Source organism: Elgaria multicarinata, chromosome 8, assembly GCF_023053635.1.
Source record: "Elgaria multicarinata webbii isolate HBS135686 ecotype San Diego chromosome 8, rElgMul1.1.pri, whole genome shotgun sequence".
In the NCBI taxonomy this organism is placed as follows: Eukaryota; Metazoa; Chordata; class Lepidosauria; order Squamata; family Anguidae; genus Elgaria; species Elgaria multicarinata.
The window spans coordinates 93,818,765-93,845,539 of record NC_086178.1 but is presented as its reverse complement, the minus strand read 5'-3'; the positions used below and the strand labels follow the sequence as shown (position 1 = coordinate 93,845,539).

The 26,775-nt window shown below is 41.7% G+C and overlaps 1 protein-coding gene across 1 annotated transcript in view; it reads left to right on the top strand.

The window, feature by feature from the left end:
- Window positions 1–26,775, top strand: part of TET1 (tet methylcytosine dioxygenase 1) — a 71,168-nt gene that overhangs the window by 28,424 nt on the left and 15,969 nt on the right. The window contains exons 3-5 of the mRNA XM_063133065.1: window positions 11,538–14,049; window positions 15,230–15,320; window positions 18,760–18,853. Coding sequence (XP_062989135.1) covers window positions 11,538–14,049; window positions 15,230–15,320; window positions 18,760–18,853 — 2,697 coding nt within the window. The remainder of the gene's footprint in view (window positions 1–11,537; window positions 14,050–15,229; window positions 15,321–18,759; window positions 18,854–26,775) is intronic.

The window sequence follows — 26,775 nt, the reverse complement described above, 5'->3', positions numbered from 1 at the left end:
TATTTGCTTTGAAGAGTGTAAAAAGGTGGCAGATCAGTGCTCTAGAGAGTCTTCTGTGTTCCGTAATTATTGTAATTCTTAGTTTTCAGAAATCTGGATTCCAACCTCACTTGGACTTCAAGAGCAATTGATGATAGTGGCCTTGGGAAGGAAGACACTAATTTCCAGGTTCAATTTGCCTCAAGTATAGTGCTCTGTGTTGGTTTGAAATGTTTGCAATTACATGTTTGTGATGCATGATGCTGAATACCATGTATACTTGCCCCTACGGAACTCCAAACAGACTCCTGACAGGACGCCATATGTGGCTTGTGGGCTGTGTTAGACATGGTGGTTTGCAAATTGTGTACGCATGGTGACATTTCGGAGTAGGGACTTCCTATAGGTGCAGTGGCGTCTTGGAACTCTCTGCCCAGGGAAATCGGCCTTAAATCATCCTTACATTCTTTTCAAATGTTGAGGTAAAACTTGGCAAGTTTGCGAGAGCTTTCCGAGGCGTAGCTGGTTTTGTAATGTTACTAACATGGTTTTATGATGTATTTATTTTGTGTTTCAGGATGTTTTTTGTACTATTGACTTAGTTCACAAAGCTTCATGTATTTTGAATAGAATAGTGTTTAATCATTATTTTTATGTTATTGCCTGTTGTATGTGGCTCCCAGGCAAAGATTCCTGTTAAGAGAATTTGGCAATTTAATATTTTTTTTAGTAAAATCTGCTATTGTGGAAACCTTTTGTTGTGATCCCCTGTTTTCTGATGGCCATTGGTTTTGAACAAATTGGAAATAATGATCCACAGAGTGCCTTCCTGTTCCCTGAGTTTACACTTGGGGCTCATGTGTTAGCATTATAAATAGCCTTTTAAAAGAATCTATATAAGAATACAGTAGTGTAAGGCTTATTACTTGAGATATACTAGACTGATCTTGCTCATTTTTGTTTTAAGTAGACACTTGAGTAGATACTTTTGGAAGTTCAAAAAAGTTCTAAGTCGAGCTTCCGTAGCAATTAATTTCCTCTGTGCCAAACAGGCAGGGTAGCCCTTCTGCCAGCAGGATGACACACAACCCTGCTCAGCAAATCAGTGTGGCATGAAGGCGGTCCCAGGGCACAGCTGCACAGTTAGGCTGTCACTGCCAATGGGGAGGGGAAGGGGACAGAGACGGCCAATTGGGGTGTGCAAGGGAGGGGGTGGGGCGGGGCATTTGCATTCTTCATGCGCCCCTCTGTGGTGAGGGGACTGTGGGCAGGAAAAAGCAAGAAAGGAGCAAGAGTGCTAGTACCCATGGTGGCATGGGCTTTACACTAGTCTGTATAGGAATACAGTAGTGTAACGGTTATTACTCGATATCTACAAGACAAATTTTGCTCATTTTTATTTTAAATTGAAGCTTGAGTAGTGTAGACTTGCAGAACATTTTGAAACTGTGGAAAAGTTCAAAGCTTGAGTTTTAATAGCAAACCACTATATTTCTTGGCCCTGCACCAGTCTCCTATTCCTCTGGCAATGGAAATATTTTGTATTTCTGTCAATGTTGCTGTCACCACACCTTGGCCAACATGGTGGCCCTGGTGAGTCCTGCCCAGGCTTCCCTCTTGCTGGTGAAGCTGGCCTGTTTGGCTGGAGAGACATGAACATGCTGAGGAGAAGCTCCATCCATGTGCTACCTTTGCTCATGTAAGTGCAGCCTCCTCCTCAGTCCCTCTCAGGTGCATCCATGGCCAAGCCCAAAGCCCGAGCCCAGCCCAGCCCAGCTTACAGAGGAAGACCCCCAAGAAAGTGGCTGCCATGGACGACCTGCAGCAGAGGAGAAGTTGGAGCTGCACTATGAGCAGGCCCAGTGACAATAGGCTGAGGGAAAGCTGAGGGAGTGAGTGCAAAGCACTATGGGAGTTGTAGTTTTCAAGGGGTGATGGGAGGGAAGCTTATGAAATGGGAAAATGAACTTTAACACCCCCAAAACCATTTGCATTGGTGGTGGTGGGGAATAATCCTCTTCCAAGGGACACACAAAGAACTCTGGGAATTGTGGTTCTGTAGGTTTGGAAATGGTAAATGCTTCTTTTAAAAAGTACATCTTTTTTGTTTTCACCTTTGCCAGTTTATATGTAGAAGATTTATTTTAAAAGTATACAGTTCTTCCAGTGGGAATGGAAATGAGAGAGTATATTTTTTATCTAATTATTCTCACACTAGTAGCTCCTGTGGCAACACGGGTTTTACACTACTTCTCCAACTTTCTCCAACCTGGTGCCATCTGGAAGTCTTGAACTGCAACTCTCAATATCACCAGCCAGTGTAGCCAACAACCTTGGGATGATGGGAGTTACAGTCCAATACATCTGGAAGGCATCAGGTTGGGGAAGGCTGAAGAGGTAGACTTAACAAAAACAACTCCAGGTCCAGAGACAAAGGGCTCATCTACACCAAGCAGGATATTGCAGTATGAAAGCGGTATATAAAAGGCAGGAGCCACACCAAGCAGGATATAGTGGTATGAAAGTGTTATATGGTATGTGCCAATGGGCCCCAGCAGTTGTCAGTGCACTTCAATACCGCTATAAAGCAGTAGTGTGGCTCCTGCCTTTTATATACCGCTTTCATAGTGCAATATCCAGCTTGGTGTAGATGAGCCCAAATTGGCTGTATTCAAATGTCACAATTAAACCTTGGTTTATCATGACGGGAATGAGTCTGTGCTCGTGCACTTACTCCCTACCCCCTACTGCTAATATGCTGCAGCTGGCAGGAATTTAGAAGCTTTTGCTTCCATTTTTTATTAATTGCAGCTGTGTCATCTGAACCTGGACAAACTGTAGTTGACTTTGGCTATAGTTTGTTTATAACAAGCCAACTTCAAATATTGTTTATGCAGCTAGCTTTTTTCCAAAACAAACCAAAGCCAAGATTAACCACAGTTTAGGGTTCAGACATAATGAGGGTGCATTCGGACGACACAGTAGTCAACCGTGTGGGCATAGTCCACTCCATGGTTGAGTATTACCATGTTGCGTTGAATGTGATATGCTAATAGTCATCCATGGTGTACACTATGCCCACAGGGTTGCCTATTCGGCAAAAGGCACGCTGCAGCTGTCGCCATAGCAACAAGCAGCGGAGTGATTTCATTTCCTGACAGGACCAGAGGGAGGCTAGGCTTGTTCCTGCCACAATAAACCTTAGTCGGTCATGACATTCAAATATAGTCATTAACTGCAGGCACAAATAAGAGGGGTGTGATTTTCGTTGAGAATGTACTTGTCTCCTTTGCGTTCTATCGCCTATCAGGGTTGTGTGAAGCCTTCACTATTTCCTCCTTGAAACAAAAATTTACATTGACTCAGTTTGGATGTTACACTGGCAATTCCTGGGTTGTTTAACCCAGGAATTGTGGGGATAAGCAGGAGCCAAGCAGGAGTAAACGAGCTACACGCAGAAGCATGCAGGTGGTTCACAATAAGCCATGGTTCTCCAGAAACCTGGCTTATCTATCTATTTTTGGCAACTGTAGCCACTGTTTTTCGTTTTTGTTTTTCAGATCAGTGATAATTATTCAGCAGCTTGTTGTATTTGGGGCACTTGTCTGCGGCTGCCAATATTCCAGTTTTGTTTCCAGAAATGAAGTTCATTATCACAAGTTGCAGAACTTTTTGTCTCTGGCACCTTAGCTGGTAGTGGCCAGCTGACTAACCTGATTCTTAGTGTTAAATCTGTGCTTGGGGCAGCAGGATTACAGTTTACTTAACTAGATAATGTATTTTATTTTGTAAGTGATAAGACAGGCTCCTGTTCATGCTGTGCGGGTAATTATGTAAACAACAGGAACACACACAGGGGGACAAATTATTTTATTTATTTATTTACAATATTTATATACCACTCCCCATTGAAAATTTCGGAGTGGTGTACAAGATAAAATAAAAACAGAATAAAACACTTTAAAATAGATTTTAAACGTAGCAAAATGTACAGTAAACCGTGGCTAGTCATTAAGGAAAGGCTTCCTGGAATAATGATGTTTTCAGGAGGCGCTGAAAGGAATACAAAGTTGGCGCCTGCCTGACCTCCAGAGGCAGGGAATTCCATCGAAGGGGGGCCACCATGCTGAAAGCTCATCCCCTGGTGGACTCCGATCGGAGGATGGATCTATGTGGAACCACCAGGACAAGCCACGAAGGCTTCTTTCCCCCACACAATTGTCGGCACACCTCCACAGTGAACCTTTTGTGTTTGTCTGTTTCCCCTGTATCTGGCCATGGAGCTGGGCCAGACAGCCTCACTTTACCTGTTTTGCCTGGCTGTGTTTATTATTATTATTATTATTTATTTATATAGCACCATCAATGTACATGGTGCTGTACAGAGTAAAACAGTAAATAGCAAGACTCTGCCGCATAGGCTATAATTTTATACGCCGTTTCAGATTCATTTATAGCTTTACTAGCTGAAAACATTTTTCCTAGCCTTCCCATACATACCTCTTTGAGTTGTTTATGGTCTAAGGACTCTAAAACAGGAGTGGGCAACTTGTGGCTCTTTAGATGTTTTGGCCTACAACTCCCATCAGCCTTAGCTAGCAGAGCCAATGGTGAGAGATCATGGGAATTGTAGGCCAAAACCTCTAGAGGGCTGCAAATGGTCAAAGTTTGTCATTTTTTTTACTCATTGAGGGCAATGAAAACTCACCCCAGGTGAGTAGGCAAATTGTTGCTGCTGCTGCTGTTGTTGTTATATACTGCCCCCTAGTTGAAGCTGTCTGGGTAGTTTACAACACATAAAAATACAAATTACAAGTGTCATTGGCTTCAAACTATAATGCCAGATAAGTGTGTAAATTCCATCCAAGTAATCAGATTCTGAACACTCCTTGCCTGTCTGCCTGCATTTTGCTCTGTGAACCATAGAATTCTGGTGTCAAAGAGACCCTGATGTTAACAAATGATCTAAGTGTAGTGTCTGATATAGTGAATAACACTATCTTATTAAATTAGAGCTATTTCCTTTTAAATAACTTTTATATCCATATCAGACAAGTTAGCAGGTGCTTAGAATGGGCTGGATCAGACTTGATTGAAACAAATTGTGCCAGTGATTTTCACAAGTAAATTGATGTCAGGAACTGCTCCATGTAGTCACAGTTCCTCAAGGAAGAACCTTCCAGATCTGGTTTGGCTCCATGCACCCAAACTAGCCATTGGCCCTTCCTGGGCAGGAAGGAGTATAGAAGACTTCTTTTTCTAGCTGTGCAGTGATTGAACAACGTTTACTTGAGCACTAGTGTGTCTTGCACTTCTGTTCTTGCCCTTTAGTCCTGGCTTGTTCTCTAGTCCTGGTTTCTGGTTTGACCTTGAATCCTGATTGCGTTTTGGTCCTGGTTGCTAGCTCCTGACTGTCTCCAGACCACTGTCCATGGCCAAGCCCTGGGAGTTGGTTTTTAACTTTTCACTCTGCTCCCTACCCTAATACCCAACAGCTGGGTGGCGGTAATTTTATATAGAGCAGAAGAAAGATGAACAACCATTAGTCGATCTGGTTTTGTTCTTTTAATAGCCCATTGTAATTGCATGTAGTTTATAAGCTTATTTGGATTTCTGCACTGCAGATCCTTTATGACTTTCTTCATGGCCAGGACCAAGTGTCCTTATTCTTAAAAAAAAAAAATCCTCTCCACAATATAACATATTGTAGCTGATGTGTATTTGGGAAGAACATGCATGGACACCTGCAGCCACCTGTCAGGAGTCTTTATACTGCATTCCTGGCTTGAGGCAAGCTCATTCTCCGGTGCATGAGGGGCATGTGCAAGGTGTCTTTAGGCAACTGAATCTTTGAAGCTGCTAGCTCCCCCTGGGTAAATATTTTCATCACTGTTGATGGTAATCTGGTGTGCCTGAAGCTGCTGAACAACTACTCAGCAAGACAGAGCAGTAACTATCTGTATTCTGGCTTGATAGTTTTTAGTAGGTTCCAAATAGGTGCAGATTTGAGACCATCTGGCATTCCACATTGCAGTTAATAAACAACCCAGTATCACTGAACTGGCTTTCTTCTGCTAAGATGGGCGCAGAACTGGCTCATGTCCCCACTCCCAGCGTATGTCCTCTACATCTGTAAGTGAGACCAACGGAAGCTGATCTCAACTAAAGATGTAAAGATGTACTGGGAAACCATCAGGAAAAATCCAGGGGAAAAACAGGATTTCCCATTTTTTCGATGGACTGTTTTTGTTTTTGTTTTCCTGAAAAAATGAACAGCTGTGGATTATGAAATATAATAAATAACTATGGTTTTATATTGTGATTTAAGTTTATATTTCAAGCTGTACTCTATCGTTTTGTTTTTTGTGAACAGCCCAGAGAGCTTCGGCTATTGGGCAGTATAAAAATAAAGTAAAAAGAAATAAATATAAATAAATAAATTTTAGAATGCTGAATAAAATATTTAAGAAAAAGTGTTTAAATATTGTTACCAAGCTTTTATTTCTACCAAATGACTTCTAAAACTATGTAATAAGATTTTTATAGAAAGACTAAGAGATGTAAAATTTCTGGAAATTTATTTATTTGTATCCAGCCTTTCTAGTAAGAAAAATGGCACTCAAGAAATAAGGAAGCTATGGGGGGTGGGATTTTTTTAATCCTCTTTGTAAGATTCTCAGCATAGTTATTCCTTTCATTCTTTGTTAAAATTATTTATCTAATGTTTGTTTTTTACTGATAGACATTTAGGGATGCTTCAAGTCAATGCTCATCTTCCCAATACAGGAGTAGAGCCACTTAATTTTAAAATGGAAGAAAATGTGCATTCTTGACAGTTTGGGTTTTGTTCTATCGAGTCCTGTGTTTCTGGGCTTGTTCTGGTTAGATGCTGTAGCAATATAGTTTGAATTTAAAACTGACATGTGAAAGAATATAGGTTATCCCGCCACTGCTACGAGATGTGATAGAACAGCATGTGGGTTATTCCATCTATGTTTCTTTTCTTTTTTTAATCAACTTTGAGGCTTGGGTCTGTAGAATTCACTGCCACAGTTTTTAATAAAGCTCTCAATTAGACTTCACCACTAGATAATGCCGCCTCCGCTATAAAATCTTTTAACTGCTGCTGCTAGATAAACCCTCTCTACCTAAAAGAAACTCAATAGTCTGGTTCCTATGGCAAAGGCACCACCATTAGAGAAAACCTTTCAAAATGAACAAAAACATGAGTTGTTCATTAATGGAAATTATTTGCAAAAGTGAATAAAATGTCACTCTTCAAATAATAGGTTCAGATTGCTAGAAGGTTTTAAATTAAACATGGGGCCAGTTTGAGACTTGAATAGGCTTCTGCTACTTCACCCATTCCACTCCTTCACCTAATCTACTCTTTCCTGCTTTGATATTTCTGGTTCAGCTACACATCCAACCGTTGCTTAATCCAGAGTTATCCTTCTCTCTCTCTCGTGTGTGTGTGTGTATGTGTGTTCTTTTTTGTCTTTTGGAAGTAGAGAAGTGGGAAAACCCCGTCCTTCTATAGTGTGGGGTGGGCACAGCTTGTTGCAAAAGATATGGAGGAGTTTGATTTCTCTACCAGCCTTTTAAGGAAAGTCTAGTGTGCTTGGATTTTTCCCAGATTAGCATCTATTTCAGTTTTGTGTGGGAGATGAGGAAAAAAAAGTAAGTGGCTGAGAAGTGGATCTATCTGGCAAACACTGCCACTGATTTGCAAAAATTGATGTTTGCTACCTTTGACACTACAGCCGTCTTTTGCACCTAATGAGACCTTCTTCAGTCTGTCTCAACATTGGAGGCAACTTTTCTTTGTTCAGTCTGCCTCTCTGTCCTTGCGACCAGTGTACAAAGAGTTAACTCTGGCTTGGTAAGTGCTGGGCTCTCAACTGCTGTCGTGCTCAGTGAAGGACCAGCCCAGAAACTGGCTGCTGGTGTTGCTGGGGGGAACTGAATCGGTGACAGCAGTTGCTGTAGCATCAGCTGGCTGCCTGTGTCTGTCATTGGGAAATGGTTAAGGGGAATAAAGCTAAAAGCCTTTATGGTACTTGTGTTATGCATGCACACAGCAGCAGCCAGGACCAGGTTCTCTTCCTGGCAAAGAGCAGGCTAAACTTGGTTAACGTTTTCTTGCCCTCCTCCATCTCTGAATCAGATTGAGTGATGATTATGCCAGATGAAATAGCAGTTGAATGATGCAGAGAGATGGGCTTGGAGCCAGAAACAGTGACTTGGGAAATTTGTGGCTCTAGGCATTTATTGGAGCTTGCCATTCTGCAGGTATGACCTTTAGGGAATCACTTTATCTGTTTGTACTAACAGTGCAGGTTGGATTTGCATGTTGAAACTGCTGCTTTTCTTCTGTTCTCAGACCCAGCTTTATCCCACATCAGGGGGCAAATGGAGATTAGAGGCAGAAGTGGGACAAACTCTACCGCAGGGCATCCTCCTTTTTGAGAAGTGGAGTTTAAGAAATGATAAGGTTGTGGTACAGCACCATTGAAAGCTTTATGGAGCCATGATGCAACTCTGCCAGTCACACACGCACACACACACACACACACACACACACACAATGTTGTTAATGTTACTCCTCTATTACCCCTGCAGCTCTCCAGGGTTTTAGACATGGATCTTTCCCAGCCCTATGTGAAAATGCTGGGAATTGAACCTGAGACCTCCTGCATGCCAATCAGGTGCTTGACCACTGAGCTATGCACTCCTCATATCTGCCAGATATCCATACTGACTCCTATCAACCTAAGGTGCTGGTTTTAACCTATAAAGCCTTACACGGCTTGGGACTGCAATACCTGATGGAACGCCTCTCCCGACATGAACCTACCTGTACACTACGCTCAACATCTAAGGGCCTTCTCCGGGTGCCTACTCTGTGGGAAGCTCAGAGGATGGCAACAAGGGAGAGGGCCTTTTCAGTGGTAAACCCCCCCCCCCCAATTATGGAATGATCTCCCCAATGAGGCTCACCTGGCATCAACATTGTTATCTTTTTATCGCCAGGTCAAGACTTTTCTCTTCTCCCAGGCATTTAACAGCAGATGTTGAGCTTTCTAACTTACCCCAGATCAATATCCGTTTAAACAGATATTGTCTTTATATATTATCTGTTTTATGTTTTTACGGGTTTTAAATTTTGTATATCTGTTTTCTTAAATGTTCAATGTTTTAATATTGGTAAACCGCCCAGAGAGCTTCGGCTAGGGGGTGGTATAAAAATGCAATAAATAAATAAATATTATAGTGGCCATTACAATATAAATAATGAACTAACTAACTACATTTGAGTGAACTAACTTTTTTAACTGAAATAACCTAATAAAAAGGGCTGTGGTTGATAAACTGTTATTTCCAGTCGCCCTTCTATCGCATTTCTTGAATAATCAAGAACTCACAACAGTATAATAATGGTTAGAATGACAAAGGTCAGAATACTGTTGGGGGTTTTATGCAATAAGAGGTTCAGTAAAGGACATATTCATTTCCTAATGTCTGAATAGTTCAAAAGCTCAAAATTGATAAGGATGACTATGCTTCAATATAAGTTATTCCCCTTCTTCCTCTTCCGTTTTCCTGATTACATGTACCTGCTGTCTTTGGGGTTTTCCTTTGGCTCACAAATCAGTGAGCTAATCTCAAGATGCATATTCAGTTAAGCAATTTTGGCCTTTTTATTCCCATAAAAAAGAAGCAGTTCTTGAATGTGGGGTCATGCCCTAGGGTGTAAAATGTTAGACTATACAGTTCTACTATTTTATTTGAGATTGCTGTCAGCAGGGCTGTGGAGTCGGCACATAAAACCTCTGACTCCTTTAATTATATATCGATATAGGAAATAAATTTCCTATATATTTCATACATCAACTGCAAGCACACAACTTTTTAGAACCCTAACCTGTTAAAGCCCGGGTCTAAAGGCTATAGCTAAGACAGTCTGGTTTTTTTATTTTATTTATTGAAGAAGCCCTTCCTCCCCCCACTCCCTCCCTCATACACCCCAAAAAACTCTCTTCCCCCACAAACAACCCAGCGGGGCCCAGCGCTTACCGCAACCAGCCAAGGTTACCAAACTCCGCCTTGTGCTTGGAACTCACATGCTTGGAGCACCTGAGTCATGGTGACTCAACTGAGCCTGCCTGTGAAGGAGCAGCGGCACTCTGGAAAAGGCGGCACATTGATCCGTCTTTTTCTCTGCTGCTGCCGATCCGCTGAAGGGGTCTGAATTTCTCTGGCCAGCTGGACTGCGAATCCGGGATTTTTGTCCAACCAGCCAGAATATTTTGGAATTGGCTGGAATCCAGGACAATCTTAGTTTTCAGGGACATATCGCAACTCTATATACAATTTAAATTTATTAGGAGTCGGAGTCGGTACATTTTTACCGACTCTGACTCCAGTAACCCAAGAATTGCTTCTAACTCCATGACTCCGACTCCACAGCCCTGGCTGTCAGTCTCTATATAAGTGAAAACCTAAACTTTATAACTGCACCTAAATAAATGTGTGGTGTTATTTGGATGTTCAACCTATTGATTTCAAAGTATGCAAACTTGGTATCTTGATTCTTGAAATATGATTCTAACCACACTTACTTAGAAGTGAATTTCATTGAAGTCAATAGGGCAGGCAAACTGTGTTTTTAATGTTGTATTTTTAATATCTATATCGATCTATCGATCTATCTATCTATATAAAACGCATAGGTATGTTTCGTAAAGGCTTCAGCTGATACAGGTTGCTAAGCAACAGTAACAACATGTAACGTCAGCTGATACAGGTTGCTAAGTCCCTCGACTCACTCCTCTGGGCTTTCCAAGGTAATCCTACTCCCTTTTCTGCCTCTTCGCTCCCCCCCCCACGAAGGGGGCAGTGCCACGGTCTGGAGCATGAGTGAGCCGAGGCCCCGGCCTAATCTCATGCGAGTTGGGCGGACGGCCCAAGGCTGACAGAAACCCCCGGGAGAGGGGGACACCTGCTTCCCCTCCCTCCGACCTCCCTGCCCCCCAAGTCTGCCAGACGGCGCTGTATCGGCGGCCTCCAAGCAGCCTGCGCCCCCCTCCAGCCCTTCTGGCTCCTGGCTTTCCAAGGTAATCCTGCACCCCTTTCTGTCTCTTTGCTCCCCACGAACGGGGTAGCGCCACAGTCCAGAGCATGAGCGAGGCACGGCCGGGGCCCTTGGTGGCCGGGTGGGAGGCCGCTTGCCTGCTGCGAGCCCAGGCCCCGGCCTAATCTCATGCGAGCTGCCCAAGGCTGACATGCTACAACGGCGTATGTTACGCTGGGTACAGCTAGTTGTATCTAATGTATTTTAATATTGTGAACCACTGAGGGATTTTACTATATTCAGCAGTATACAAATGCGGGGGCGGGAGGAATAATAAACTGAGTTTTCACATATTCGACACTGTTAGTGTTGTGTTGCTGATGTTAACTTCCTTTGTTTATAAAATAGTTAGTGTAGTTTCAATGCTTCTGTACTTTCAGGGCTTATAGCATTGGCTAAAATATGTGTATGTATTATTTTTCAGGAAAACTCGGGAAACAAACCAGTCAATGGCTACAGACCAGAGCTCATGGAATGTGTTGCCCACAGCCATGGCGAAAAACACAAGGTGAAACCAAACCAGTCACTGCCCTGGGAAAATGTACAGACGAATGAAAAGGGAAGTATGACCGGCTTAGAAACGGAGAAGTGGGCACAGAATGAGAAGCCATTGCTTAGTGCTCATGTGAACGGTGACCTCTGTAGAACTGGAACAAGGAATGAGAACTCAACACAGTTTGAAAAGGATGCAAAAGCGGTTTATTCTTCCAGTGTGTTAGATGAGCCCAAAAAGCTGTTTGCCCAAACGTCTAAAAATGGCATTAAAAGCATACCTTACTCACCAGCAGAATGTGATGTGTCGCAGAAAAAAACAGATGTGAGTACAACTGCAGATCTGGCGAACATCTGCAAAGAAAGCAACTCTGGTGCCTCTTGGGGGGCTGCGGCTCAGCTGAACAGCACCAGCTCTTTGACAACTGGAACGTGTGGTGCTCTTCCGGAAAAGAAAGGTCACGTTCTAGAGAAACAGACAGAAAACTGTAATGCCATTCAGGAAACTGAGAACTTGCTTTCGCAAACCATTTCACTTTTAGATCTTCGAGATGAGTCACCTTGTGCTCCTGTCCTTGAAAAAGATGACAGCCTTGAGGATGGTGCTTCAAAAATACCAAGCAAAAATCCCCAACCTGAAGATTTATCACTTCAGTCAACTTTTTTATCTCTGATTAAAAACCGAAATTTAACTGTAGAACAGGTTGTAGCTATTGAGGCATTAACACGTTTGTCAGAACTCCCTCTAGGAGCTTCTTCATCAGCCAAAACAGAAAGAGTTCAGTGTACAGAGCAGCAAACTTCACATTCACTTAACAATTACAGAAAGGATAATTCATGTTATTTGTCATCATCCACATTGAAAGCAATTAAAGGGTCTTGCCCACAAAAAGACCAGCAGCTCTTTTCTCATGCTTCTTCACAGAAAAGAATCCTTCCTAAGAGTTTGCTTTACAATGGTCAAGGTGCTATTTCTGAATTCCCCAGTAAATCCCCAGGTCCATCTAGCTTGTTGCGTAGATTACATTGCTCCCCACGCGATACCAAGTCTTTCTCTGCTTTAGTGTCCAGTGGAAATTCAGGTCATACTACCAAGAAATATCCTCTTCTTCATAAAGCTGCCATTGGGCCATGTTCCAAAAACTCAAGTACTATCAAACAACGGAGGAACAGAGTAGAGATGCTTGGGAAATGGGAGGGAAAGTCTGTTCATGGCCTGAATTCAAAAAGTAATTCTATAATTAGGGACGGCATTCACAGCCAGGATGAAGAAGAAGTAGCCACCCAATTAACTCAACTTGCAGCAATAATTGAATCAAACAAAACAAGCCTAGATCAGAAAACATCGCTTCTCAGTCGAATACCGCCCGATATGCAATCAAAACTTAAACAGGATCAGTGCCTATTGCAGAAGAAACAATCGGTGTTCGTAAGGAATAATTACAGCTCCTTGTTAGTCAAGCAAAGGCAGCCGACACGGAAAAATGATAAACCAGTACCAAGGGCAAAAAGACTAAAAAAGAAGCCTCAAGTAACATCTGACCAACAAAATCAGCTACAACAAGAATGCCCGCATAGTGAATTACAGGACTTACCGAAAAAGCCTACTAAACTACGCAAGCTTGGTCGGATTGTTTCACAAGATTCAAAGCTAACTGCTTTGGGGAAAAAACCCTCCAAAACCAAAGTACAGAAGGCACGGAATCGGAGTACTTTGTCATCGCAACAAAAACCAGCTGCATTATTTCTCCCCAAAACTCAAATAATATTCCACAGGCCTTTACCTGCCTCAGCGCAAGACAAAATAAAAGACAAGCTGTTTGGTCATGAAATGGTGCCTGAGCACATCAAAACTGTGGGCTCCAATGATGCACAGGGCACCAATCCTCCAAGTGGTGCCTACATTGCTTTGCAACATAGTGGCCTACTCTCCAATAATCTTCTGACTGTTTCTAACTTAGAAGCAGAATCCTGTTTGAACCAAGGAAGTGAAAATGTACATACGTTTACAGAAAAAGACAAGAATTCTCAGGTACAGCAAACCATGAATATTGCTCAAGTGCATCCTTTGCCTCAGATCTTTAGCCAACGAGCAGATGAGAAGGGCAAGGAAGACCAAGCAAAGCTTCAGCAGGATGCGTCGGAGCCACAAAAGGGTCAGAATCTGCCAACGATGCCCATTAACTGTGGTGAAGCCTCTCCAGGGGATACCATGCAGACTCTCAGGAATGTGGAGTGTGCAAACAAAGTTACATTTCCAACATCAAGAAGCTTGGGGACTGAGAATCCACAGGGTGCAGGTATTTTAGGATGTTCTCCAGCAAAGAATACGCTCAGTAGATTTCTCGAATCTCCTATGAAGTTCTTGGACACCCCTACAAAGAACCTAATTGATACTCCTACAAAGAAAGGGCAGACTGATTTTCCAATCTGTGATTGTGTTGGTAAGTGCCATTTGGTTTATTTTTTGCATGGCGTTCTGAAACAAATAATTCAAACATGTGCTTTCTCATTAAGGAGCCCTTTGGAAGTTTTGTTTTGCAAACCTTGCCTCTTACCTGCCCTGTGGTCAAAGTCTCATGAGTCTCCACCCATAAGTGAAAAGATGCTTCTGAATCATTCCATATTTCATGCAAGTAACTGCTTGTAAATTTTTCTTCCAGTTAAAGGTCACCGGCTCACTGTGAACCACTTATTGAAGATATAGATAGATAGATAGATAGATAGATAGATAGATAGATAGTAAAGCTGGAAGAATTCCCACTTAACTAAAAATTTGACGGTGCCCTCTAAAAATTGGAAATACTTTTCCAGATGTACTCAATAGGGCAATTTTAACTTCTCTTCCACAGCAAAGAGGGAATGAGTTTACTTATTTAGCTCAGGATTTTATAGAAACATGACTAACAACCTTTATAAATAATACAGGGGAGATATTTTATCATGCCACGGGTTTCTTGCTGCTTTATTTGGTCAGCTCATTGGGCTCCAGTGTGTCCTTTAAAAAATGATGTAATATTGAATAACTTTTCAGATGTTTTCAGCTCCTGGTTTTAGAAAACTGAAAGGCAATTATGAACATTGTTAATGATAAGCCAATTCAATAATTACCTCAAATCTAGTAAAATATTTATTTTAATGAATGTAATGGGTTTCTAAACAGTATTTCAGGGTAGATTATCCTCCCAAGGCTGTTTATAATAGCTAGTGTGATCATATGAAAAGAAGGACAGGGCTCCTGTATCTTTAACACTTGTATTGAAAAGGGATTTTCAGCAGTTGATTGTGCTGGTGTGCTAGATGTGTGCTACATGTTTTCATATCCAACTTTTGGATGATTTGTGTTTCTGGTGCCACTATTTTAATGGCTTTTTATTTACTGCTGTTATTTTTATGTGATTGTTGTTAGTCACACTCCAGTACATGAAGACCAATGTACAATAATAGATAGCTAATGGAAGGGACCCTCTTCTGTTAACAATATGAGAAGATTAGCTAAATTCAGAGACTGTGGATTACAGATCACGGTGACATTCATAGGATTTGGGCAGGCCTGTGTCTGTGTGTGTGTGTACACTCTGTACGTGAAATAATTTTAACAGCTATTTTTAACCCTTTCTGAAGAACAAATTATAGAGAAGGATGAAGGTCCATATTATACACACCTTGGAACGGGACCAAGTGTTGCTGCAGTCAGAGAAATAATGGAGGACAGGTGAGGAAATGAACGTCTATAAATAAACATCTATTAAATGTATACATGTAGTAAAATAGTTCTGGTGACAGTAGTAATACAAGTGGTTTATACCTTATTTTCTTCTTATTGTACTTATCCAGGCACTCCCTTGCCTGATTATGCTGGGTCTGAACTACAGTATATGCAGTGCGCTACAGTAACTAGAATGCTAGTTCTCTCTAAATACTGAATCTGTCCTAGGAAGAGAGGCTCAGTAGTCTCAACTGCCATTGACAATTAATGGCAGCTGGGAGTTGGAAAGGAAGTGAGTATATGATCTGCTTTGCAGGATTCTGGAAGATTCATTTGTTCATGGTTGGTTCATAAGGACTGTATCCAAGACAGACAGTCAGACCGAGGAAGTAAATAAAGGGCATTGTGACCAATTGGAGGATTGAGCTAGAGGCCAAATTGAGCTTGAGGGAAGTTCAGGTACCAACCTGATAAGAAGAAAGTTTGAATGATTTCCTTTGCAAGAGCTGCAAGATGCATGCTTCCCCTTTAAGACTCTAATAACATATTTGCTGTTATCAGGGTTTGGCCATAATTTAGAGTGCTATTTTTAGGTATGTCTAAAGAGTTGCATATGCCCAGCAAGACTTCTGATTATTTTTCTTTGAACATATTTGTTTGAACTGCAGCCTCTCAGGCTGCATTCCAATGTTGCAATATATGTTTAAGTGGGAAACTGCCCAGGAAGTCCAACAAAGTCACATTTTGACTACAAAAGAGGAAACTTCTCTAAAATGAGGGAACTGGTAAAAAGGAAGTTGAAAGAGGGAGTCAAGAGGGTTAAATCCCTTCAAAATGCATAGAGGTTACTCAAAACCACAGTAATAGAAGCTCAGCTAAAATGTATAGCACTAGTTATGAAAGGTGGCACCAAGTCCAAGAGATCACCGGCCTGGTTAACAAACAATGTCAGGGAAGCTGTTAGAGAAAAGAGGGCTTCTTTCACAGAACAGAAGTCTATCCCAAGTGAGGAAAATAAAAAGGAGCACAAGCTTGCACAAAGGCAATGCAAGCAGATAATAAGAGATGCAAAATAGCATTCTGAAGAGCGTATCGCTAACAATATCTAGGCCAACAATAAAGATTTTTAAACTATATCAGAAGCAGGAAACCCAGAGAGATTGCAAAGAAGCTGAATGAATTCTTCACATCACTGTTCACTGCAGAAGATATAAGATAGATACCTGTGCCTGAACTGATGTTTGAGGAAGGGAGGCTAAGAAACTGAGGCAAATAATGGTGACAAAAGACGTACTCAACTTTATTGATAAATTGAGAGCAAATAAATCACCAGACCCATCTACTCAAAGAACTCAAATTTGAAATTACTTATCTTCTGATCAAAATATGCAACATGTCCGTAAGATCAGCCTCTATACCAGAGGACTGGAAGATTGCCAATGTAACACTAATTCTTAAAAAGGGATCCAAGGAGAATCTGGGAAATTACAGGCTGGTTAGCTTAATGTGTGTTCAGGGTAAATTGGTTGAAAGCATTATTAAAGACAAAATTAGTAAGCAGATAGAAGGATAAGCCCTGCTGAAAAAGAGTCAATGTGACTTCTGCAAAGATAAGTCCTGTCTTACTAATCTATTAGAAAGTGTCAATAAACATGTAGACAGGGTTGATCTGGTGGACATTGTCTACTTGTACTTCCAAAATGCTTTTGACAAAGTCTCTTAGCAAAGACAGATGAGCAAATTTAGCTGTCTTCGACTTGGTTCGAACGACATGTTAGTCAACGGTGGTTTTAGAACTTTGCAGTGGAGTTTTTACACTACCATTGAGAAACGTGTCGTCTGGTGGGAAAACTCAATACAATGGTGGAGGGTTTTTTTGGAAAACACTCCACACAGTTCCTGCACAACATGTGTGTCATGTGGTGGCCATAGAGGTACTAATCTCCAGCGCCCCCGTGATACCTTAAAATCGCGTGAGGCCTGGTTCTACTGACATCCGGCACCGGAAGCTGGCAGAAGTGACAAGGTGGCGGCGGTGATGGCAGCAGGTAAGGAGGACCGCCCAGTGCCACTCCCAAGCGGCCCAAGGTGCTTCGGAGCCCCTCAGCTTCGGGGCACCTTGGACTGAGCCGGAACCAAGGCGAGGCGGGCCAAATCAGCCCGCCTTGCCTCAGATTCAGGGCCTCGGCCCAAGGTGGTGCACAGCCCTAGAAAATAGGCTGGTGTTTTTGGCCCTGCCCCCTTTGCCTTTGGCTCCCACTCACCACTGGAATTCAACCCCCTCCCCCAGAGCTTCTCTGGAATGGAATTCAGCCCTTAAACTGAAAGAGGTCCCCCACCCTTGTAATAAAGGCCTCAGTTAGTGAGTGTTATCATAATTGTAGCTAAAACCAGGCAACTGAGAAATTAAAGAGATGGTTCAGCATGCTTGGAACCCCAAAGTTTGCAGAACTACAAAGAATCTTTTTTAAAAAAAATATGGGGGGAAACCTGCTCCCGCATCCCCAAAAACAGAGCAGTCAGAATTGAGTATCTTTAGTAGCCATGGAATGTGGAATGATAGTTGGAAAAGAAAATGCAGAATAGGGTGCGTGTGTGTGTCTGTCGGAATGGCTGTCTGTAAGTAGGGAGAGTATGTTGTAGCATCTTGTAGGTCGCACTTGTAAGGACCTATTTGCCATGGCACTGACTGGCTGATGCAGGGGCTGCTTATGGAACTGTTCAGTTGGGGACCAGCTTGTTCTTCATTGCTGTTTGGCTTCTGTCTTTGGTTAGGCTGATCATAGTCCTAGAACTGGAGATGACTGTGGAGGTAATCTAGGGCAGCCCCTTGCTCAATGCGGGGCCTGCAATAAAGAATGCAACTACAACAGCATCCTTTTACCATTAGGAAGTTGTTGGACTACACCACCCATCACCCAACAATTGCACATGCTGACTGGGGCTGATGGGAGTTGGAGTCCAGCAATATCTAAAACATCTGGAGGGCCACAAGCTTCTCATCCCTGCATAAGCCCCTGAAGGTGCTCTCTTAGTTAAAAACAGCAGTGTGCTGTATTATAACGTGTTCGGTGACTGCCCCTAAATCTCGAACTTTCTTCCCTTGGAGGTTTACCAAAGCGAGAGTCTTTATCTTTCAGAAACAATATGAGTTTCCCCTATTTGTGCTGATTTGGTGATGTGGATTAGGTGGTACCTGGAGTTTTAAGACTTTGCATTTAAAAACAAATCTGTTACTGTTTTTAATTATGCTATTTTATGTGCAGTTTCTTGCGATGGGGTGGGCTTTTATTTTCAAAACAATACTGCCTCTGGCAATTTCTTAGGGTCGGGATGGATTTTGCAGTACTTTTTGCTACTATTTGCTCAGTTGTTAACTGAATTAATGACTAGTAAATGTTACAGACTGTACTTTTTTTCCTCATATAATTTCCTCTTTATACAGGTATGGAGCAAAAGGAAGTGCCGTAAGAATAGAGGTAGTGGTGTACACAGGCAGAGAAGGAAAAAGTTCCCAGGGGTGTCCGATTGCCAAGTGGGTGAGTTTTTATTTTAGAGTAATATATATTTACTTGTAACCATTGACGTTTATTCTCCTATTGCACTAACGATGCTTATACCACCTACAAACCCCCAAAGGATCTACCATATGGCTAACAATCAAAATTAGTATCAAAACCTAATAATAAAAAGTGAATGCATACAAAAGACAACTAATAATAAATTAATTTAATTAAACTCAGTTGCAGTAAGCAAAACAAAAATTAGAAAGAAAGAAAAACCTCAAGTCAACTCAGTGGACAGCTCCAGAAGCTCCCTTGAAGGAGAATAGCCTTTATCTGTTGTCAACATGCCAGAAGGGATGGGGCCAAATGAACTTCATGAGGGAGTTCCAGAGCTTCGTTGCTACAGTTGAAAAGGCCCTGTTCAGGAAGCCCCATACTGTGATTCACATGGCAAGGGAATCTGGAGTAGGGTCTCCAGGGAAGATCTTAAAGTTAAGGGTAGGTTCACAGAAGAAAAAACAGTCCTTTTGATATCCTGCAGCCAAACTGTTTAAGGGCCTGAATAATAGTTGTTGTTATTGTTGTTACTATTATTATTTCTTTCTGGCTCATGGCGGTTTTTCTAGACAAACTTAGGCTTTGCCAAGTCATGTTGTCTTTTACAGATTCAGGAATTTCCTGACAATTGAGCATTTTTTAATTATGACTGCTTTCTAGATGTTGGTGTGGATGAATTTTGGTAGGCCCTGTTTCTGAAGGTTTTCTGTATAGTTTTTTGATGTGATGCTGGTGACTGATGTGACTAATGGAATAATTATGACCTTTTCCTGTTGCCATAGTTGTTTGACTTCCATGGCCAATGGTGTATATTTTTCTCTCTTTTCCTCCTTTTCAACAGCATTTTTGTCATTCGGTATTGCTATGTTGAGAGGTATATGTGTTTTACTTTTTTGTCTATGACTGTTATGTCTGGTCAGTTGCAAGATATTGTTTTGTCAGTATGAATTGTTCGGTCCTAGTATATTTTATGATCTGCATTTTCCAAGATTGTTTCAGGTGAGTATGTATAGTATGGTGTAGGTTGTTTGATAATATTGAATTTGACGCTCAGTTGTTGGTGAATTATTTTTGCAGCTGTATTGTGTCTGTCCGTTTAGTCCATTCCTGCCAGATGATGATGATGATGATGATGATGATGATGATGATGATGATGATGATTTACATTTATATACTGCTCCATAACCAAAGCTCTCTGGGCAGTTTACAGTGATTAAACGACTGAACATTAAAATCAATATACAATATTTAAAACCATAAAAACAGCTAACATTTAAAACAATTTAACTCCAGTTAACTCCAGCACATTGAATTGGGCCTAGAAACCAACAAGGAGCCAGTTAAATTGTTTTTAAATTGGCATTGTGTTCCCTGCAGCCTGCCCTAGTTAGTAATTCTGGAGCTGTATTTTGAACCAATTATATTTTCTGAGACATTTACAGAAGCAGCCCCATGTAAAAAGTAGCCAGTCTGGATGTGACTGAAGTATGGATGACAGAGGCTAGATTGTTACTGTTTAGAAAAGGGCAGCATTCATGATCCTACGAACTATGGTTTAGAATGTTTAAATACAGCCAATTCTTACATCTGAAATCCCTATTCAGGTGTCCTCCTCGTGTGTAAGTTCTAAACACAAGAAGGTGGAGCAGGGATGGGACTGCTAGCTCCGCCCCCTCCCTGTTCATTTGTCCCTCTATGCATGGAGGGTGACTATCTACAGAGAACAGAGAAGCTCTTATATCCAAGGAGGATCTCTCTGCAAAATTTTAGTACCTCTGTGTTAAACCAGCTCTCGGTATATTGTACCTGGGTCAATACAGATGTGTATAGGGTTTATTTTATTAGTCGACTCCAAGTCTTATTAATAACTCAATCCTTGGGATGGGGTCTTCCAGGTACCATGTCAGCATAGGATCGTCTTCATTGGTCCTTCTCCAAGAGTCCATGCCAAAGGAAGTGAGGTGGGTGGCTACTAAGAAGAGGGCATTTTCTGCTACGGCGCCCTGGTTGTGGAATGAGCTTCCCAAAGAGGCTTGCCTGGCACTTACGTTGTGATCTTTTTGGTGCTAGGTGAAGGCCTTTTCCCCCCAGGCATTTTAGTCTTTCAGTTTCTGTTTTAAGTTTGTTACTGTATTTTAAATCTTTGCACTGCTGCTAGGTTTTATTTGGTCATTTTTATTTTATACTGTAGTTTTAAACTTTTATATTGTATTTTAACATGTCGAATTGTTTGGTTTTAATTGTTGTGAATCGCCCAGAGAGCCTCAGCTGTTGGGTGGTATAGAAATGTATGTAAGTAGTCCTGGGATAAGATGTATTGCTCCTTTCTTCACTCTTGTATTTGTGGGTGACAGTTCTGACTCTGTGGTTGCTTTTGTGAACATCTTTGAACATCCCTTTCAAACAATACGGGAACATTTGGGGCATAGCTTGCTAAGTGCCTCAAATTGGTTCCTGTACAGTGAGCTGAGTTTGAAAATAGTATATAAATTTGTTGTCCTTTACTGATAATCAGTTGACGTCACAGCTGTTGGAATGAAGTGAGAATTCACTTTTGGAATGGAAGCACTCTGAAGTGAAGGCTATTGGTCCCATTACGTTTTCCATGCTTGCATACAGCTATGAATATTATTCGTAGAAAACTAATTTCCTGGTTAACTTGTCAGTTTTCCATTCTTGGAAAATTAAGAGTCAATTGAGGTTTGTTTCATTGAATTAATTATTTTATCAAGTCACTTTATTATATAAATAAGCGTATTGGTAAAGACCCATTTGATCTAAGCCTCATCTTGCATTTCTGATACCAATGAGAGTATTTGTCCCTCTAATTTTAGGTCAGTGACATTACCTGAGTTGTGCGGTTAGGACAATGACACAGTGAAGTAGCTTTTTTGTAGGCTAGTAAACTCTAAAGCCACAGTCCTATGGGGATGGCCGTAAACCTCCTAACCTTATGGCCATCCAATGCAGAGTGGGAGGAATGGCAGAGGCGATCTTTGCCTCTGCACTCTTCCTGCTCCGCATTTCAGCTAGACAGGCTCTTTTGCCCATCTAGCTGAGATGTCGGGGCTGGGGAGGGCTTGGAATAACTCATATGCCTGTTTCCCCAGTCGCTGCCTCTCTCCACCCACAGAAATGCCCATGTCCCTCCAAGGTTATTTCTGCAACTGCAGAGAGGCAGTTGTTGTGGTCCTTTCTGTACTGGTTGTGAGGTGGAGGGGGGGGGAGGTTGGACCCCTGGGTCTGAGGTCAGAGCACGGACTTCATTCTCAGATCCAAGACTCCAAAGCATCCTGTGTCCCTCCAGATGTTGTCTAGGGGCCATAGGATTGCTCTCCCCATTCAATTTTCTGTGTTGCAGAAAACTCACATGAATCATGCTTACCCAATAGGTTACTGACTCAGTGTGGACTTCAAATTTGTACTAGGAACTTAATTTAATATTGCAAGGAATAACGACAAATTCTGTGTTTTGTTCTTGGAATAATCAGTGAAGGAAATCCAGTTTTTAAGATTTTGGTTTTTGGAAAAACTTGCATTTTATCATGGCATAAGAACTGTATCTCTGTTTATTTCTTCTGCTGCTAGCTCTAGAACGTCCTAATGCTGAGCGCTCACCAAAGTTGTTCTGCTTCTATTGTGCATTCCTGACTACTTCGTGCTAATTGTTCTGGAGTTGCTGTGGTTGCTTTTAAACTAAGAGGTGACCTACACATGCATTTCTTCCCTCCTTGACTAGGTCTCAGCCCAGTGGACTTCCCTTCCCCCTCCCTCTCCTTTGCTCACAGAAGAGCAATGAGGCTTGAGTGCAATTGGCTGAGAACTTTGCCCTTTTGGCAAGTTGAATTACCAACACGACGGGGAAGGAGCCAGAACACTGTAGCATAATACAGTGCCTGCTTAATACACACACACACCCCGCCCACAATCAGCCCATTACTAGTCTTTTTAACAAATGTGTGTTTCTAAAACCAGCACCATGCTCAATTTCACCTTCGAATTTAGTTCTTTGTATTTTCTGTTCCGTGTGTCCATACATATGTAATACACCTGCCAGAAACTCAGGTCTGCTCAGGGTATTGATACTGCCATTATGGTGTATGAGAATTCTTCATATATGTAGGAAAAGACTGATTTCTCTTTTTCTGTTAAAAGTTCATGCAGGCATTGAGAGATCAAGCAGTTTAAAAGTTTTGCTGAATTTCCTGTGTGCATGACTATGGGCTGTGCATGCTGGCCTATTCAACGTGGCCAAGGAATGAAAGAGCTGTACTGCCTTCTGCAGCTGCTCCTTGGAGTTGCTGTCCCCTATGTGGAGAACCAAACCCAGCAATTTTGTTTTGCTGCTGCTGGTTGCTTGAAGAACTGAGGGGCAAGGAAGTGGAAGGTACTTTCCCCCCACCCCACTTATTAAGGCAAGTGATGGCTGTGGCCCCGAGGACTGGCTACTGCTTGGAATGCTAGCCAACTTCTCCAGCGGTCAGTCATGGGATTGGAGGGAGGATGTCATGTCATTCTAGGTAGTGACTCAGAGGGGCACAGTGTTACTTGCCAACCATGTTGGATCATGAGCTTGGGCAGAACACTGATTCTCAGCAGGTTGCGGCTCTAGAGATCTGAGGGCCCATGGTGTCTCTCCTTCCTTTCTTGTGCTTGCCCTAGAAGCAGTGCTTGGAGCTGAGATCCAAAATTATAGTCACTGATGGGTTATTGAGAAACTTTCAAGAATAAGGCGTTGTTATACATTATAAATACCTTACGTTATGGAGTCCACCAAAATATTTTTTGCGTTAATTATACACAACTCTAATAGTTGTATTTGTTTGAAATTAGCTGTGATATATAGTAAAGCAGACAGCTAGACCGCAGAATTGCATATTTAACCATCTTAAAACCTTCATCCTATTCTTTTGTCCTGTCCCTTTGGGCTGTTACTCTAGTTATGTCTGTTGTTTTTCATTATACAATGTAATATTGTAAATAAAGGATGAGATGTGCATTTCTGTTGCTGAAGAAAGACCTTTGTTCTTTAGAGCTAAGATGTTCTGGCGCCCATCTCAATCTGTAGTCAATTTGGGAGTAGTAAATATTAGAGTGCATTGAAGGGGCAACAGAGTATATTGTAAAGGGCGCATAGCCCAGTGTGATAATGCACATGTTTGGCATGCAAAAGGTCCCAGGTTCAATCCCTGGCTTCTCCAGATAGGGCAAGGAAAGAATCCTGGGGAGCTGCTGCCAGTCAGTGTCGAGAATAATGTGCTAGATGGACCAATGGTCTGACTGCAGCTTCCTATGTTCCTAAAGGGGGAAGCAAAGCTGAACATGTTGAAATTGGAGTGCTCCAAGCTTTCCAGCCTTCAGTAGAGTCTTGTCTTTTATATCTACCCTGGCTTTCCATTTTGAGTTTTGAGCATTTACTGCATTCACCAATACTAGTGATAAGTCCTGAGATACAGAGTTACATCCATGGTTATAGCATTGTTTGGTGAAGAATAGGTTAGAATTTCTCCAAATGTATTTTCTAGCAATGTGCTGTATTTGAAATAGATCACCAGCATTTACACTCTTACATTGGAGTTAGCTGTTAACATACCTCAGTTCCTAGTTGTCTCTGGTAGTTTTTGCCCTTTGGTTGCTCTTGATGCTGGTGGGAGCAACACATAGCTGCTATGATCTTAGTTGTGGTATTGATGGGAGTTTGTCTTTTTAAACTGGGCTCCATTTGATAAGGGTGACTCCCATTTGTTAAGGCTGCCTTGCCTGCGTTGTAAACTACTGCTCTGCAATCTTTACTAGAGCTGGCCTTGTGTCTCTGGCCTAACATTGTGGGCAGCCTGCAAGGCCTTCCATTTTGACATTTCCCCTCTAATCTGGAGTACCCTAGAGAGAAGCTTGCCTAACGTCCTGGGCTTACACTAGTGTAAAGTCATTTCTCCCTTTTTCAGTGTATTAACCCATGCACACTCATATTAGTTAGCTTGACTGATTTTTGAAGGCGACAGTCTACATCAAGTACTCTTTATTCACGGAAAACTTATTCCTTATTCCAGAGCTCCTGCCAAGGGTTGAAACAGTTGCTTCAACAATCTAAAAGAGATATTTCAAGTAAGTAGAACCCAAGCAGTTAATTTTCTGCAGGCAGTATGGTTGCCCATGACATTTAAAATCATATTGTGGACATTCGATTATGTGTGTTCTCTTTTTACAAACTCAAAATACCACTGGAGGAATTAAATACCTCTAGCATATTAGATCATACAAAATCATCTAGTTGCCATCTGGTTGGACACTGTACAAATAGAATACTGGACTAGATAGGTCATTGCTCCGATCCAGCATTGCACTCCTTATGACCTTAAGATTACAAAAACAGTCTGGCATAATTACTACTGGTTATATGCCATCAGGGAACACCAGCATAGTGGGAAGCTAATTGTGGTTGTAAAGATGTTGTAATACTATCTTGTCCCTGCTCATTTTATATTCAGGAGACTTCAGCATGTAGGAAAGGTGGGAATGGCAATCACCCTTGAGGTGAATTGCAGCCAGAACAGGTTAGAGCATGTCATTTAATGGGAATGCAAGTAACCTAATTAGCCAATCCAAGCATGCAGCAATAGCACATGCTTCAGTCCTTCCTGGACTGTACCACTTCAACTTCCATTCTGGGTGAGTCGGTGGGGTCAAAACATCTGAAAGGCCGCCGCAAGTTGTCCACCTCTGGTTTGAGGGTTAGTAAGTATGCAATGTTGGAATAATGTGCAGATAGATTTTAGAATTTATAAGTGGAGATTGTAAGCCTGGTGGTTGCTTGTGTGCTTTTTCTACTCTAATATACATGTACCTTGTGTAGATCACCAGTGTTTCAGTGGGAGGAACTAGTCATTCCTAGTTGCTGTTAGCTAATGTGGTTCTGAAAGAGGCCATGGGTAACCAAAACATGTAGGCATAAATGCTTATCTTAAGTATTTTGTTTTTTCTGGAACAAAGCCAAGGCGTACTGTAGGCCATGTTTAAGAACTGATACTGCCCTTTCTCTGTGAATACCAATGTTCATCTATAAGGACTGCCAGTTAACATTACATTCTCAACTGCAACTTCCAGTAGTTAACAGTATGATAACTTACACATCAATAATAAATGTATGTATCATCACTGCATTTAGGAAAAAATAGGCTGTTTTAAAAATCTTAAGTTTGTACAAATTACTGCTTTCCTCTAAAGCATTTATAGAGAGGGTGATTTTAATGAAGGGTAAATATTTAAAGTAGTTACTAGAGTCCTATCTCAATTGCACTCACTTCCACTCTATGACAGATTTATAAAATACTGAATATAATTGCTTGAAGTTGTTGAAACACTGGGTTTCTTCAACATAATACTTTGAAGAAAGGAAGTTACCCAGCTATTGATGTTCTCTTGGGATGAATCTAAGGAAAGGATGTGTTCTCGACCTTTTTATTTCTTTACTTTGTGAATGGATACACTTCCCTACTGGTGAGTAATATAGGAGTGAGGTTATATAGCGATGGTCTGAAACAAAGCAGAACTTTTGGGGAGACTGCTTGGGAACTCTTTGCACCAACTTGAAGAAAGGCAGGATATAAACTTCTTGTAAAACTATTCACCCCCCCCACCGCCCGAATAACGTAACCTAGTCTGCATCCTACTACCCATACAATTATATCTGCACTGCGCATGCAGTCGTTATACTCAGAAAGCTTGCAAAATACCATGGTTACTGGGATACTGCCTACTTCATGTTCCATAAAGAGTATAGTGCACTGTGAAAATCCGCTCCAATGTAGATGTGTGCCAATGAATGTTAATGCTTATAGATCTAGGGCTTAATTATTTGTGCTTTGCAAGAGTCAACTGAAGTGTGTTTGTTGGTATGC